The 16,366-nt window shown below is 40.9% G+C and overlaps 1 protein-coding gene across 2 annotated transcripts in view; it reads right to left on the bottom strand.

The window, feature by feature from the left end:
* Positions 1–10,895, bottom strand: part of PANK1 (pantothenate kinase 1) — a 51,753-nt gene extending 40,858 nt beyond the window's left edge. Inside the window, exon 1 of one of the 2 annotated variants that reach the window (XM_011361594.2) lies at positions 9,977–10,895. In XM_011361594.2, coding sequence (XP_011359896.1) covers positions 9,977–10,685 — 709 coding nt within the window. In that variant the 5' untranslated portion in view covers positions 10,686–10,895. Of the gene's footprint in view, positions 1–9,088; positions 9,718–9,976 lie in introns of those variants that run through there. The other variant, XM_011361596.2, reaches the window with a different exon arrangement.
* Between the last annotated feature and the right edge of the window lie 5,471 nt (positions 10,896–16,366).

Here is a 16,366-nt window from a genome sequence, read left to right as displayed (position 1 = left end):
CCTCCGTCAACAAACAGGATATAACAGTTTGAACTGTGGTTAGATAACTGAATTTATTATCTAATTGTACAGTCATAAAATACTATAGTCTCTCAACTAGATATAATACATTGTTAACTTTTTCAGCAAGTAACAGATTATGGTTATGTTTTTAAAAAGAGTTAACTTTTAGAAATACATATGAAAACATTTACCATTGAAATGATATGATATCTGAGATTTGCATCAACTTCACCCAGTTTGGGAGGGGCAGTGTCCCATGTAGTAGATAAAATAAGGTAAGACTGGACATGAGTTGATAATGATAGAAGTTTAGAGATGAGTAATTAACAATTAGTTAATTAATTAATTAAAACCACACTCTGGTTTTTTATAACATTTGATATTTTCCTAAATAAAAAAATTTTTTTTAAATCTTAATACTCTCCAAATACTCATTCAGGGCAATGAGAGGACAAATGGCATACAATGAGATACCTTTGGAGTGAAATTCAAATGAATATGAATTGGGGAAGTCCCTTTATTGCCTAGCAGATCCTGTTTATAGAACCAAACATACCAAGCTCCTTTCCCTCTTGGCTAGGAAAAATTTCAACCTGTCCACCCGAACCGAAAAGATGAAATAAAGATATTCTGGCAACTCCACCCTGCCATTTCAGCAGCAATAAACAAAGCATACATCACCATAGAAAGGTGTGGCTGCTCAACTAGGGCCAGATTCATATCTATTTAAATGAAAAATGTTGGTGCTTCCCAATCTGTAAGTAATGAACACAGAACTCAAAGTAATTCAAGTCATTTGAAATAAAAACAGTGAATCATAAAGTAAGGACAAAGAAATTCGAACTTATAACTTTCCTGTGATTAACACTTTGGTGCATGTATATATATATACATACATACATATACATACGCGCGCGCGCGCGCACACACACACACACACACACACACATACATAAAATAGCATTTTCTTCTCCTTTCCTTGGTCCCCCTGCAGCATTCTGGTACACCAATACCTGCTTGTTCTACTTATTAGGTAATTTAGCACAGAGCCCAACTATATTTGAGTTAGGAATTTAAGAGGGAGAAAGGGAGGCAAATAAGAATATGATTCTCAATTCTACCCTTATACCATAGTAGGCCCTCAAATATTTGTAAAATACTTTCTGTCATCTAACTTCTGGCATTATCCTATTTAGGAAAGGACCTACTGACCTTCTCCTCCCATTCTCTGCCTCAAATACTTTAATAATTCAGTGTGTGTTACTGATGCTCTCTGGACTTTTCCCGGAGTGACCTGTGACCTTAAGCCCAGTGACTGGAGCACTGGTAAATGTTTAACAACTGGCTCTCTGAATAAAGCCCTGATTTTCAGCATTTGCCAGTTCTCATTGCATAAATACACCTACTCTGGCCAATTTCAGGCTACCGGCACAAGGACATCGAATGCAGAGTTGGGAAATAATGCATACTATCAGCTCCCAGAGCCTGCAAGAGCCAACTTCAGCATACCACAGGCACTCCTGTGGCACCCTCTTCCACTTTTCAAAAATGTTGATGAAATATTATGTGGTCGCCACAAAGAACAAATCACATTCGAGCCACTACCTCATAGTAAGAAGACAAGATGTCTCCTTGGCCAAACTGACATTACTTTCCTTCCCCTAAATACACAGTATCACTTTATATATTTTTCACCGAACACAGGTGGTTGGGGAAGTATAAATAAGTAGTAAACAGCCTTAACTATGTCCTAGTCCTCTGATTCAAACACCCAGAGTTTAGTGACTTATGGAACTGCCATAGCATTTGAGTAAAATCAGGCCAGGCAACTGGCTTCGGGCTACACTCCAGCTTCAAACCACATAAAACTGAGTATCTAGTCCAGGGTTTAGCACAGAGCCTGGCCCAAAAGAATAAAAACTGGTTAGTCTCTGTGGGTCACATGGGATTATTAAATCTCAGCATTCAAGGCCACCCAGGTTAATACTTACCCAATCCCTTTATGACATACATCCTCAAGAAGCCATCCTCCAGTCTAAGCTTTAATATTTTCCCACAACTCAATACAATCTGCACTGAACCTCATGTGATGGATCTGGCAGGTGAGAGTTGGGGTGTTAGTTCTGCCCCTTTTACTCCTGGATTGCCTAGGAATTGTCCAGAAACCTCAGAGAGTTCCTAGTAATTGGCACTGCCCACACTGGCAAGAGGTCACAGAGGTTCATATAGGTCCAGATGTCCCGAGCTACTATCCAAAGTCCCTGTGGCCTTAGATCCAGCATAGGGTCAAAGCCAGGCACACCATAAGGTTCACATACTGGGCTCGAAGGCAACAGGCACCCAGAAATGTCATTAATTGCCAGAATGAAGTTTACTAGGCTATGGGTTAAAAAAGAAGGCCCAAGAACAGGTGCAGCTGTTCTGAATTCTGAAGCCTTGTTCAATTCATGAAGCTTTTATAAAGGAAACATGCTCACCTTTCTAATTCTCATCTCTCTTGTGCATATCTGCCTCCCTTGAGATATCAAACAGTAGAGATCAAACGAAGATATTTCCTTTTTAAAAATCAACTTTGTCCTGATACTAGAATAGTAGTAGAATAGCCTTCTTACTCACAGAGTTGCCAACATCACCCTCGGGCAGGTCACACTGTACTGGGTTTCACAAGTCTTAATGGGGCAATCTATGAAAGTGACAGTGAGGTCAAGACTTGTGACACAGGTCATGTGTCCTAGAAATGTCAGAGGGAGTTAAGGGAACTTCCATTCAGGAGGTGATGTCACATCAGGTTGGAAGACAGCCTGAAGCCCAGTCCTTAAAAAGTTCTCAGTTGGAACGATGGTGAGTTCATAGAAATCCTGAGATTTCAGAAAGTTTTGAAAGCCCCTGTGGCTAAAGAACAGCAATAATATTAATATTAGATGCCCTTTATTAATACTAGCTAGTATTAATAGTAAAATATATTTTACTATGCACATGCCAGGGTCCTGGCATTCCACTATACTTTATATGTTTTCTACGCTTGGTCCTCACAACTGATAAGATAAGCACCATTATCTCTGTTCAACAAATTGAGCCTCTAAGAAGTCAAGAAGCTCACACTGTTAATAAGTAGTGGAATGAGGATTTGAATCCAAGTCTGGTAGCTACAAAGCTCTTTCCACCACAGAACACTACCCATACTTCCTGGGAACCTACTAGAATCCCGAGTCTGGTCCCGTGGCCCAAAAGAGTCCAAATCTTAACTCAGATGGTTTTACCCCAAGAACTCGAGCCCTTCCTCAGTTTATTTACCTATCAAGGAGGATCATGATAGTACCCACCTTAGTTTGTTTGGGCTACTATAACAGAAATACCATATACTAGGTAGCTTATAAACAACAGAAATTTTATTTCTCACAGTTCTGGAATCCAAGATCAAGTGCTGACAGATTCTCTGTCTGGGGAGGGCCTGCTTCTTAGATGGCTGTCTTTTCACTGTAACTTCACATGACAGAAGGGGCTGGCTAGCTCTCAGGGGTCTCTTTTATAAGGGCACTAACCCCAATCATAAGCGCTCCAACATCATGACTTAATCACCCCCAAAGGTCCCACCTCTTAATAACACCATTTTGGGGTTAGGATATCAATATATGAATTTTGGGGAGACATAATCTACAGCAATACCTATCTCACAGGATGCTGGAAATGTCTGATGCTACTGTTACTTCCACAAACACATGGATAAGCTTTTTGCCAAAGGTATAAAACTTACATACACTTATCTTTTCTGAAAGTTTTACAGAACATAGTTATTTTTCCCAACATAAATGCATGATTGGCTCATTTGGCAGAAAAGAATGCCAGTTAGCTAGCAATGGAGTTAGATTTGGATTTGAATTTTGGTCCTGCAACTCACTAAGTACAGGTCTTCGGGCAGGTTGCTTTACTTCCTTGAGCCTCTTTCCCCATCTGTAAAATGCAGAGTGGGACTGGTAAATTGCATGCTTTTATAAAAACATATACAGAACAACAGGCACATAGCTGTTGCTCAATAATAGCTACTCTAATTACTCAGTCAACTGAAGAGACAACTGTAGGTAGTTACTTTTGTCATAAGTTTTTCTATCCTCTTTTCAAACTATAAAGAAATCTGTTAGAGGTCCAGATCATTATTTTGACATAACTGCTCTAAAAATAACATTCACTTGCCCTTTGAATCATCCACTACTTTCAAATACATTCCCAAGGATAATATACACACACACATACACACGATTAGCCAACTCTAAGTATGTAAAAGATGTCATAAATTAAGTAATGAGATACGAACTTGATAGTTGCACTATCTAGAGAAAAGATCTACTTAGAAATTAGGTGCCCCATATACATTGGTGTACATTGAACAGTTTTCATACCTGATCACAATATTGTCATCCCAAGGTAAATACTGGCTTACATAATAAAACTAGAGCACAAGTAATTAAATATAATAGAAGTCAAATCTTGATTTATTTTTATTTTCACAGTAATTGGTTCATATTAAAACACACACATGCAATTAAAAGGCACGCTGTCACAAAAAAGAATACCAAAAACCTGTCACTTAAAACCGGTACTCCTTTGTTTCTCTACGAATTCTGTCTCCAAAACCATGATGGATTTTGTTTTGTTGACTTATTAAATGTCCCACATGTTAAAAATTAGCAGCGCTGTTTCCATCTTTGGTTAGTTACTATGCCAAACAAAACATGCTTTGTATTAATGTTGAAATCCACTTACTGATTTTTTCAGGGAGAAGTGGTGTTCATGTGTCTACTAGATCCTGATATCTAACTTAACCACTTAGACACTGGACAATTGGGCCTTAAATTCTTAATCTTCAGTTCAATTATGCGCTGTACAATTCATAACTTCATTAACAAGCTTGGGGAAACTGACCACGTCCCAGAAAGTAGCAATGCTAGTGTGTTCTTGCTTTCTGTTTTAGTCTTTTGTTGTTAAATTTGCAATACTTCCCATCCATCTAGAAGTACTGGTTATGTTTTTTAAAATGCACATGTATCCATACTCCATGAAGATACAACCAAAAAATTTTACCTATTTATCTTTTATTCTGGTTTTTCTAATTCACCTGATTCAGAGGTAGTGGAAATCCCAAGTGCCAAAGCTAAATATCCCAATATATAGAAAATTGAGAACTTGTACTTTCACAATGGTGGCTCGCTAAAACCAGTAACAGATTTGGGTTTCTTCTGTTTGTACCCATAAGTATATTACTTGCGTAATGAACTCTCACCTGTTTTCTGCTAGTGTTCTATCTGGATGATCTGAGAAGTCAGAACCTCTCCCCAGGAGGCCGCTGCACTGATTCAGCCCTTATTTCTGTCTGTTGCAACACACGGGGAAGGAGGAGGGCGGCTCAGGTCCTCCGGGCTTCTGATGATGCTCAAATATTTGCCTTTTTGTAACACTGTTCAGTGACTCAAACAATTATCTCCTTTACAATTTTTTCCGTCTCCCTTCTACTGTTGGCTTATCTAACAGTATCCCTGGGGTCTAAAATATCCAGGATTTCAATGTAACATCTATTATACTACTTTGTGCCATTTTATTCCTCCTCCAAAAAGTATGTATGTTTTTACCAATTTCATTGAAAATAACATATCGGGGAGAAAGAGTTATGTACAAAGGCGGTGCTGAAGCACTAGTAGTGATATGGAGACCGTAGCTGCAGCCTAAAGTTATGAGACCGGTTAAGTAATTACGGTATATCCATATAATGGGATTTTGGGAAAATAACACAATCATTAAAAATGATGTTTAATAGCACAAAAAAATGCTTATGAAAAAAATTTTAAATAAAAGTTATCAAAATCTTATTTTAGTATCACTAATGTAGGGAGGAGGCAAGAGAATCAGAATGTTAAATCAAGCTGTATTTAGAGACTGCAATATTCTGAACAGCCCTGCAGCCAGGCCAGGAGGACACCTGCAGGACAAAGGAAGATTTCTGTTGGGATTGCTAACAACCCATTCCCTACACCTGCGGGAGGGGAAACAGGAACAACAGTCTTTAAGGAGCTGCCCTACACAAATAAAATTGTTCATTCCCTATGGCTAAAACCATGGGGAACCTATGGATTCAAAGCTGGGAACAGCCAGCAGGCCTTTCATGCTACATCCTCTTCCCCTTCCCCTTTCTCACTGTATGTCCCTTTCATAGGAAATGGGAACTAAAGAATGATATATAAATTGAATTCCCCGAACACTCAGGTCCCGCTCACTCTCTGCCTGAGAGACCACGCTCCGATTGTGGAGTGTTATCCCTTTTCTAATAACCTTTCCTTTTGACCTTAACTTTGGCCTGTGTGAAATTCTTTCTACACTCTCCACCAGTGGACCCTCTTCTCAGTGCAAGGCCTGGTCTCCCCGCACTCAGGGAAATTTGCCCTGTCCTGCAACATTACCTTTAAACTGTGGCAAATTTTAAGCTGTTGTTTTCTTTGCGTGATGGAACTGTGAGTACTTTTTCCTGCTTTTTTGGTACATTTTTGTATTATCCAATATTTTCGGTGGAAGGGTAAAAAAAGTAATTATGGGACTAGAACTATTACAGTTAATCAAATAAAACTTTTTGGTCATTCTTATTCTAGGCTACTTTTTGTTTTTCATTTTTTAATTAAGAAAGTCAGTCTGAGGTCGTCTCTGCCAGTTCAATTGTTCTGTCCTTTGGGTTAACAGGGGAGGGTGTTCTATATGATGGTGCAGACAGCTGGCATTTACTGAATAACTTTTATGGGCCAAGCAGTAATCTAAGTTCTTTATATATATTATCTCATTTAATCCTCATATCAACCCAATGACGTAGTATGATTATCTCCATCTTATCGATACTAAAACTGAAGCATAGAAGTTAATAACTGGCCCCAGGTCATCCAGCTGCAATTCAAAGTCAAGCCCACCAGGGTCTGAATGACTACATCATTCACAATACTACTTAGACACTCACTGCATGCATCTCATTAGGACTACCATTAGTTTCAAAATATTTGGAAAGTGAGCTGACTCCGTAAGATGTTATTTATGTATGCTTCAAATAATCAGAGCACCAAGAAGCAAACAAAGGAATCTTCCTATTGATACTTTACAGAAACTCCACTGAAGGACTTTGCCAAAGTCTGTTGTTGAGATGCTAATAGCCATGTCAGTGGTGTGGTAAGGTCACGTGTACCTTTTTTGTGACATCAATGAAATATTCGTGTGCAAGAAATAAGAGGAAAAAAAATGTCATCTATAACCAGTCTTCCAACTTAATTGGAGAGATAAGACAAATCGCACACATGATACAATTGGCACAAGGCAAAAAAAATAATGCATATGGTAGAGTGGACAGCTAGTGCAAAAGTCACGTAGGAAGAACTATCAGCCTTGATGTATCATAGAATTTTGAAGGTACAAGAAACAACCTATCCAAGTCCAGCATTTCAAGATAAGAACTAGTAACTTGGTTGAAGTCATATAGCTAATAGCAGAAGCACACAAAGTAGCCAAGGAGCTTGAGGAAGCAGTCTTAGGAAAGTTTTCCAAGAATAAGATAGAGCGAGGTGATGGTGAGGAGATGAATACAGTGGACAATATTCCTTTCCTGGTTTAGCAAGACCAACCTGCCACTGATCTGACTTGTAGGTTATAAGACTGAATAGTCCCTGCACGGAGGGTTCAAATTTAAATTTTTTAAATAATTGAAACTACTGGGCTGTTTTATTCCATTCATCATTTTTAAACATTACGTATTTTAATGTGTATTGCATCCTACCCAAAATTATTAGCAAACACAAAGAAACACACTTACCCCACATATGCATTCCAGGTGCCTATCTGAGATGTGGTATCTGGCTGTCCTAACATACCTCTGGTTTTGAGAGAAGTTAAGTGTCTGATGCCGTAAACTGCTAACTAGGAATTATTTGTCCAGCACTGATGTTCCCACCACTGACATACTCTTAAATTTCTTTTTAAGCACTAAATACTAATAAATGCTCATGGAAAATTTATCAGTCACGAGAAAGATTTTGTGACTGATAAGGAGATTCATCTTAGAGTGCCAAATATCAATTGAGCAATATGTTTTTATAAAAAGATACCTGAATGTTACTAGGCAACGTATAAAGATATTAAATTAAGCCTAGTTTAACTAAGAAATTTTGATAGTGAACACAGCAGATGTGACTCAGAACATGTAAAATTTCAGAAATGTTTTTTTGAATTTGAGAACAGAAAACATGGTAGGATAATGAAATCAAATTTGATGAATCCTTTTTAAAAGTTTGTAAGTAAGCATCATGGTCACTGAACTTAAATACAAACCACTTTACTTTCCCACACAAAGCACAAAGGCATAAAATTGGCTCATGGTTAAATTTTCTCTGCCTCCAAGCCATTATTAAGTGTATCGTCAATTCCTCAAAAAATACTGTAAGAAGTGTTATACCCTCAATTAAATATAGACTATTCAAGCTACCATTATTAAACAAAAGCTCAATACAGTTCTCTCATTATATTTTAGCTATTTACATTGCAAGCTCTCATATGATTTGTTAATGTAGATCAGAGAAATAACTAAAATATGGTTTCAAAAGAAGTAAAACAGGTTAATATATCATAAGTAGTCAATATTAAGTGCATAAAGAAAGTCATTGTCTAACAAGTCTCAAAAACAAAAGTAAATACAAATTCAGGTGCTGGATGTCTTCCTTACAGCCTTAGGCAAATATGCTGTGTGGCTTCAAAGTTCCAGACAAGATCTTAACTTTTAACCTAAATGTTTCAGACCTACAAAACACAAGTATCAGAGTCACCACATCCCACAGTCACGTTAAAATACTTTCCAAAGTCTCGGAGACTTTAATTGAATGCAGAAAAGTTGAGAGTCCAAATTGGTAAAGAGAAAGAAACAGAAGAAACTAAAGCTGTTTGCCAAATATCAAGCTTTTACAGACAAATCTAAAACCTATCTAGCAATTTCCCTAAATCAAATAGAAAAACCTGTATGCAAAAGGTGCATATTTTAAGGCTATCACTTATTAGCATGCCTTCTACTTACTTTGCTTTTTGCCATTTATAAGCTTCATTAAAGACGTCCAGAAAGAAGTAACCAGTTGAATGAGGTTCGGCGCAGACAGGAAAAACCAGTCAGTTCTCAACTCGATCTACAAATTTACATCCTAGAACATCCTGCAAGGAAGATACTCTCTACAAACTAACTTTATATGTGCAAGCTTTAGATTGTGAAATAATGCATTTCAGCTTTTTGCTCTATACATTAATTAGAAATCCTCAACTCTACCTCTCCACCCCCCGAAAAAATAAAATCCACCTCCAATCCTCATTGGTCCACATAGTTCCGGCCCACATGGTATCAGTGGGAGTGTCTAATCCAACAGGTCCTTTCATTGGCTGCGAAGAAACAGCGTTTAATACGGGTTGTCAAACTCCACGCCTCCAGATCTTGCGCTCGCCAAAAGACCTAAGGTGCTGGCGACTACTCTACGATTCAAAGGGCAAGCTGCCTGCCTGAACGCTAACTCCAGAAAGCCAAGTTCTGAGAAATGAAAAGGGAGCTCCGACTGCCCCTGCAGCTTTACCCCTACTCCCAGACCCCACCGAATGTTCATACACGTGCATTTTCCCACAGACAAATTATAAAGCCTGGTAGTGCGTGCACGTTCCACAGAGCCGCGATCTAAGATTAACTCGGACTCCGTGTCCAATCCGCTCATTCTACGGATGGAGGAAAGCAAGGTTCAGGTTCAGGGAGCTATCTTTAGTGCTTAGCGCCCCTGGGGAAAGAATGAGTTCCGGGCGCGCCCTCGGGGCAGTTCCCCAAACCTCAGCCTCGGGCGCACGGGGCGCGCACCGCGCCGTTCCCGGGAGCCGGGCCCCGTGCGCCGCGCCTGACTCGCGGCGGCGCTCCCCTCCCAGCGGGACTTACGCGGCCTGTTCTTCTTCCCCGAGTCCATCCTCCTCCGCAGCCGGCATTTCTTTGCCGGAGAGTCGTGCTGAGGGGGCGGCGGCTGCGGCTGGAGCTCCGGCTGGAGTAGAAGGCGCGGGGGAGCCGCGTCGCTGCCGCCCGCAGGGCTCCGGCTGCAGAGGCGCGGCGGCTGGACGGGCGGCGGGTGGAAGCCGTTGTGCAGCAGCCCGTTCACGGCGGCAGGGCCGGCGCCAGTGGAAGCCCCCGGGGCGTGCGGGGCCGAGCGCTCCGGCTGCCCGCCGCAGTCGCCCATGCCGAAGGCTGGCGGAGCAGCGCGTGCGCCCCGCCTCAGGCGGCCTCGCTGGAGGTCATTCTCGGACGTCTTTATTTCGTCGGATCCTCCCTGCGGCTTCCGATTCAGCAACCGCAGAGCCGGTGGCGGGGGATGGCGAGCCCGGCGCTCCACCCCTCCTCCCACCGGCTCCCGCGGCTCCTCCGCGCCCTGCCTCCGGCGCGTCGGCCCCGCCGCGCCGGCCTGAAGCATGTCAGTCGCGGGCACGGAATTGGGGATCCCCGCGCACCCCCAGCCGGGGCCCCTACAGCCCGCCTTCCTCAGATCCCTGGGCCCCGCGACTTCAAACGCGGCTTCCTCGCTTCCCAGACCTGCCCCCGCTACTGAGCATGCCCAGTCCTGCCCGCCACCGCCACAGCCGCCGACGAGTTTCAACATGGGGACTGAAGTTCTCCGGCTTTGCAAAGAAGAGATGGGCGGGTTGGGCTTTGTGTGGCAGAACGAGCCGAGAGGGGACTGGGCGAGGCGGGCGCAGGAGAAGCGAGCAGCTAACGTAGGAATGCAAGGGGAAAGACGACAAATATTTGTTGAGGTTTCAGGTTTGCTAATCCTGTCCCCAGTGGGTTAGATACCTTTGCAAGGTCATTCACGTTGTTCCTTCCTCCCTCAAACCTTTTTGACTGTGCGTGTGTTTGATTAAGTGACCTAACGACTCACAGGCCTGAGGGGAGGGAGGAGAACGATTATTTTTAGAAAGGTAGGCTGATTTGGAGAGAGAGAGAGGAGTGAAATTTCTTTGCTGGCACAAACACAAATACCATGTGGTCTTGTGGAGTTGTCTTTTGCAGGGAGGAAACCTAGGAATACAGTGTAAGGACAGTGAAGGACACAGCTGTAGACAGAATTAAACGGTGCTGGAAGAGACGAAGTAAACAGAAGCAGTCCCAAGCTATAAAAAGCACTTTCCTCCCTCAGAAAGGACTTTAAGAGACAATGTCATGCTATTTATAAAGAGTTGCCTGTGTTTTAAGAAGGTAGGGCAACATCAGCATCGCATGGTGGTCGACACCATAAACTTTGGAGTCAAAACCGGGTTCAAATTTCAATTTAGCCACTGAGCAAATTCCGAGACAGTCATTGTTCAATTCAAGTTAATGCACCTGGCCATAGGAAACAAGATTGGCATGCTCAGTAGGTGGGACAAATCTGGGCGGTGAGGACCTTCCCCAAATTGTGTAATCCCTTGAGGCCTCAGCTTTTGACTCTACCTGAAAGTACCTGGTACAACCCTGGCTCAGAAAGAGTTTTTATCCTTATTACATTGTTATAACTATTTCAACCTTCATTTCAAATCAGGGAGCAAACCATGCTCAAAGCCATACTTATTGATTTTTGTGGATGTGATGTTCTCCATCATTTGTACTTAATCTAGGGAGAAGTCAGAGGCCTCGGTGCATTCAGCAGCAGCTGGGACCTGTGGCTCAGATTGGCAATGCCCTCCAGCAGAGCCTTACCTAGAATCAGAGATTTAGAACCAGTGGCCATGTGAGAGCTCTGATCCATCAACTTTTTTTTTTTTTTTTTTTTTTTTTTGCAGCCACAGAGTGATGGCTAAGGTTATTAAGAGCAAAACTGAGGCTAAACTCTAAAGTTTCTAACTATCTCTGCTTCCCTAACCTTATCATATTTGAAGAAATAGAGAAAAAACCTAGGTGATCTGGCCCCTTGCTGCCTCATCTTAGGCTCCCTGTGCTTCCCTCTACAAAGCAGGCTTTCAGCTCCCCCAAACAAATGGTTATCTCTTTGTATTGGCTGTTTGCATTACCTGAAATTCTCTTCCCCCAGACCTCTTTGTCTACTAGATTACAATTCAATCCTCAGATCTCCAGTTCAATCTCTTAATAGAGAAAATTTCCCTGACCTTAGGACTAGGTTAGGTCCCCTGCTCCCTACCCTTTACCTTCCTGACTCTATCAGTTTTAACTCTACAATGGAGATACTAGAAAGAACATCACTGAGTTGTTACGATGAATAAATGAATATATAAGTAAAGTGCCCAGTACATCATAAGTACTATGAAAAAGTTAGATATTATTTGATTGTCCATCTTCCTTCACTACACTGTAAGGCAGATGACTTCTGTTCATCATTATATCCCTAGGAAGCTCTTGGTAATTATTTGTAACTGAATAAATGACTTCGGTGATATTTCACCCAGGGTGTCTGTTTCTACTGTAAATTTGCTTTAAAAAGAAAAAAAAAAAAACATTGCTACTCTTAAACATTCAAATATATAGTTTTTAAATTCCTGTATAATTTAAGCCCAATAGTTTAGGTGGCAATATACATCAGAGATGCAAATAGAAGCTTTAGCAATGCAGAATCTCCAAGGACACAGTCTCTTCAGCTTCATTCCCAGACATGGTGAGGAAGGCCTGAGCCAGGTGGCTCAGATCCAGGCAGGGCAAAAGTAGTGGTACTGGGGACAGAACGTCCTCCACCTGCTTCCTTTCTCCCGCTCTTGTCAGAATGGATCAGTTACACCCCCTGCATGTGGTAGGCAGGAGCCCGGTGGCATCTCACAGGTTGTTGGGGGGAGGGGGTGTTGGAGGTGTAACTGAGGCATGAGCTATCATGTGCTCTAGCAGGGGCATGGAACAAATGTTTGGAAGAGCACGAGTGTGGAAAGAACCCACAAGCCACTCCTCTCCTTCTGTTCATTCATTTATTTGCAGTTATTTATTAAGTGTGTACTATGTTGCTATGGGGGTTCAGAACAAACCACCCCAAGATGTGCCTCAGTAGTATGCAGATTACTTTGAGCTAAAGGTAATTTTAGCTTCTGGTTCAAGAGAAACTTTGGCCCCTCCAAAGTTTCTACTATCTATAAGGCAGGGAGAACTTCTATGTATTAAACCTCTGCTCTTATCATTCTGCAATGACCCTTTGAAGCCCCCAACGTGCATTAGCTCATCCCCAGCTCAGGATATCTTATGTACCTCAATCCGCCTTTCTATCTTCAAACTCCTCCTGCATGCGGGGTCTCTGACTCTCTCATGTATGTGGAATTTTGTACATATGTACGTATTAAATTTTTTTTTCTCTCTCTTGCTAATCTGTCTCATGTTGATTTGATTATTAGAACATTGAGGGTAGAGGAAAGTTTGTTCCTCTCCACACTGCAGACCCTGACACAGATGCTGGGAATACAAAGATAAAATAGATGCCTTCACTGCCTTCTAGGGCCTTATAATTCATCAAGAGAGAAGTAAGGATAACCCAGTGGGTTTTTCCTTTTTAACTTTTTTGTTGAAAATAATATACATACAGAAATGTGTATATATATATATATATATATATATATATATATATATATATATATATATATACACACATATATATCCTAAGGGTAGAGCTTGATGAGTTTTGCACAAATGAACACCTTGTGTAACCAACACCTGATAGAGAAATAGAACATTACCTAGATTTTTACAGAGCAGATTCTGGGGCCAGGTCCATAGACTAATTGAGTACGTTTAAAACACAGGTGTCTGCCTGATGATGATGATAAATATATTTTAAATTAAATAAAACAGTAACAATTTTAAAAATAGGATTATAATGCACCTTGTCTTTGCTTAGAGAAACAACAAAACAAAGTATGTCACCTATGCTGTATGGATGGAAGAGGCTGTGTAATGAATTTAACCAAAAGTAACCTCACAGGGTGATCTGATCATAAATTCCTAATTGGGTGGTCTTGGTGGGTAGTCAAGCCCCAGGCCTATAAAGGTTTCACCTTTACTTTGAGCAAGCCCTATCTAACATACCTATCTAACATACCTAACATATCTAAAATGCCTCTTTTTCAGATGCTTCCAAGGCATAAGGACCCTCTAGAGAATGCATGATCTTGTTAACTATCCTGTACCTTGTTCTCTCCCATCTTCATGTAACCTTCTTATATTCCCTCCCTAATTCCAAATGTATAAAAGAAACTGCAAAACTCATTCTCCAGAGCATCTGAGATCTTGCTTCCTGGCATGTTGTCAGTTTGGCTCAAATAAACTTATAAAAATTCTCTACACATTTGGATGTTTCTTATATCAACAGAGCTAACTCTGGAGGACTCCAGAGTGAGCAATGATCGAGTAGGGGAAGATAGAGGAGGGAGGTGGTGCTGAGATAGATGTTAAAACAGGCTTCAGGGAAGAAATGGCTCTTAAACTGAATTTTCAATAATAATGAGATTTCTTCAGAGAAGGAAATCCATTCAGAATTGGAGGGAGTGGAGAATCTGCAGATGGGTTTGAACCCTTCTGGAATGTTTGGGAAACTGCCAGTAGTTCAACAAGGCTAAAGGATGGCCAATGAAGGGAGGAGGTAAGCAATGATCCAAATCTCAGATGGCTTTCTGCACCATTGGAAAGAGTTTAGACTTTTTCCCATGGGCCAGAGAAAACCATTGAAGAGTTTTAGACTGTGGGAAAACTACTAGATTTGCATTCTGGAAGGATCTTTGGTAGCAGCCTGGAGAATAGATTGGGGAGGAGGTCCCTAGTTGGGGTGACCAGAAAGAAGACTACTGGAAAAAGACTAGATAAGAGGTGATAAGGGACTGAGTGAAGGATACAGCATTTGGAATGAGATCATGGAGTGGATACAAGAATTATTGAAAGGCAGAATCTGTAGGACCTTGTGGCCCATTGGCGTGGTGAGGAAGAGGTATGGCTAGGATGATTTCCATGTTTCCGGTTAGACAAGTAAGAATGTGGCAGTTTCAGCACACGAGGTAAAATATGCAGAAAAAGACCTTCTTTTACCTGTATTCTCTCTGGGTCTTACACTTTAAAAAGAATGATCCTTTAAAAATATAGATCTGATCACGACATTCTTGTAACAAAAACAAATTCCCTAGCCTGATCTAGATTACAAAACGACAGGTCTTCGGCACATAATCACCACAAAAGCAAAGATGTAAGTACATTTTGATAAGTGCAAAAAAACTAAGACTCCCAGTGTCATGAGGACACATGCCAAGGTAACCTGGTCTACTCATAAGCTTTAGTAGATGAAATGGAATTTAAGGTGAATTCTGAATATTGAATAGAAGTTAACCAAGGTGGAGGTGGGTGTGGAGGAGATATTCTTAGTCTATCTTATATCATAAATATGATAGGCACTTCCTAAACACTTGCTGGGTGAAAGAATGAATTTACCCTATCCCTCTCAACAGGTCAAATTAAATGTAAGAAAAATTATCAACATGAACAAACCATTGCAGAAGGGTTAGGCCAATCCCTTGCTCTTTATTGTTCTATATTTGTTGCTTTTCTCTCTGGTGACGGAGTATTTTCTACTCAATAATCTTGCTGTCTATTTTTTTTTTTTCTGGTCAAAGAGATGGAAAAATATAGCATCAGCAGTTGCCACTACCAATAATAGCTGTGTGTACAGGAATAAAATACACCCCACACAAACAAACTTCTTGTCAGTGACTAATATTTTAGGGCACCTACTAATTATGATCTGGTGAAGGGAGATGGAGCAGAAATTCTGATACGATCAGAGGAACCCCAAGTATTGGGAATAATTTCAAGAATGGAGCTTGGTTCCAAAACTGTAAGTCTTATTATCTAACATTTATTGAGTCTTTATATGCCATACACTGTACCAAACACACTGTAAACACAGTTTTTAATCAGCACAGTAGCCATGTGAGTTGGGTACTATTATCATCCTCATATTCCAGATGAGGAAACTGAAGCTTAGAGAGGCCCATTAACTTGCCCAAGTTCATACAGCAGAAAATGTATAACTGACATTTGAACTCAGGTCTGGGTGGCTCTAGAAACTGCACAATTCATAACTGAACTGTAGTTCTTCCCCAACAGGCAGTGCATCTCCCATTAGCTACAGACTTTGCACCATGGCTGCAAACACCTGATATAATATCCCACTGCCCAAGTAGCATTGTCTTTCATAATAATTATTGGGCCCCTTTACTTCTTACTAAAATATTTTTTCAATCAAGTATCTTAAATTCTTGTTTTCAAAAGAGTCAATTTGTCCCTTTAAAAAAATTCCTAGATACAACAATCTCTACTATAGCGTCTCTA

The sequence above is a fragment of the Pteropus vampyrus genome, unplaced genomic scaffold (genome assembly GCF_000151845.1).
Source record: "Pteropus vampyrus isolate Shadow unplaced genomic scaffold, Pvam_2.0 Scaffold68, whole genome shotgun sequence".
NCBI classification, from domain to species: Eukaryota; Metazoa; Chordata; class Mammalia; order Chiroptera; family Pteropodidae; genus Pteropus; species Pteropus vampyrus.
The sequence above is the reverse complement of the archived record's forward strand: the minus strand, read 5'-3'. Positions and strand labels throughout refer to the sequence as shown.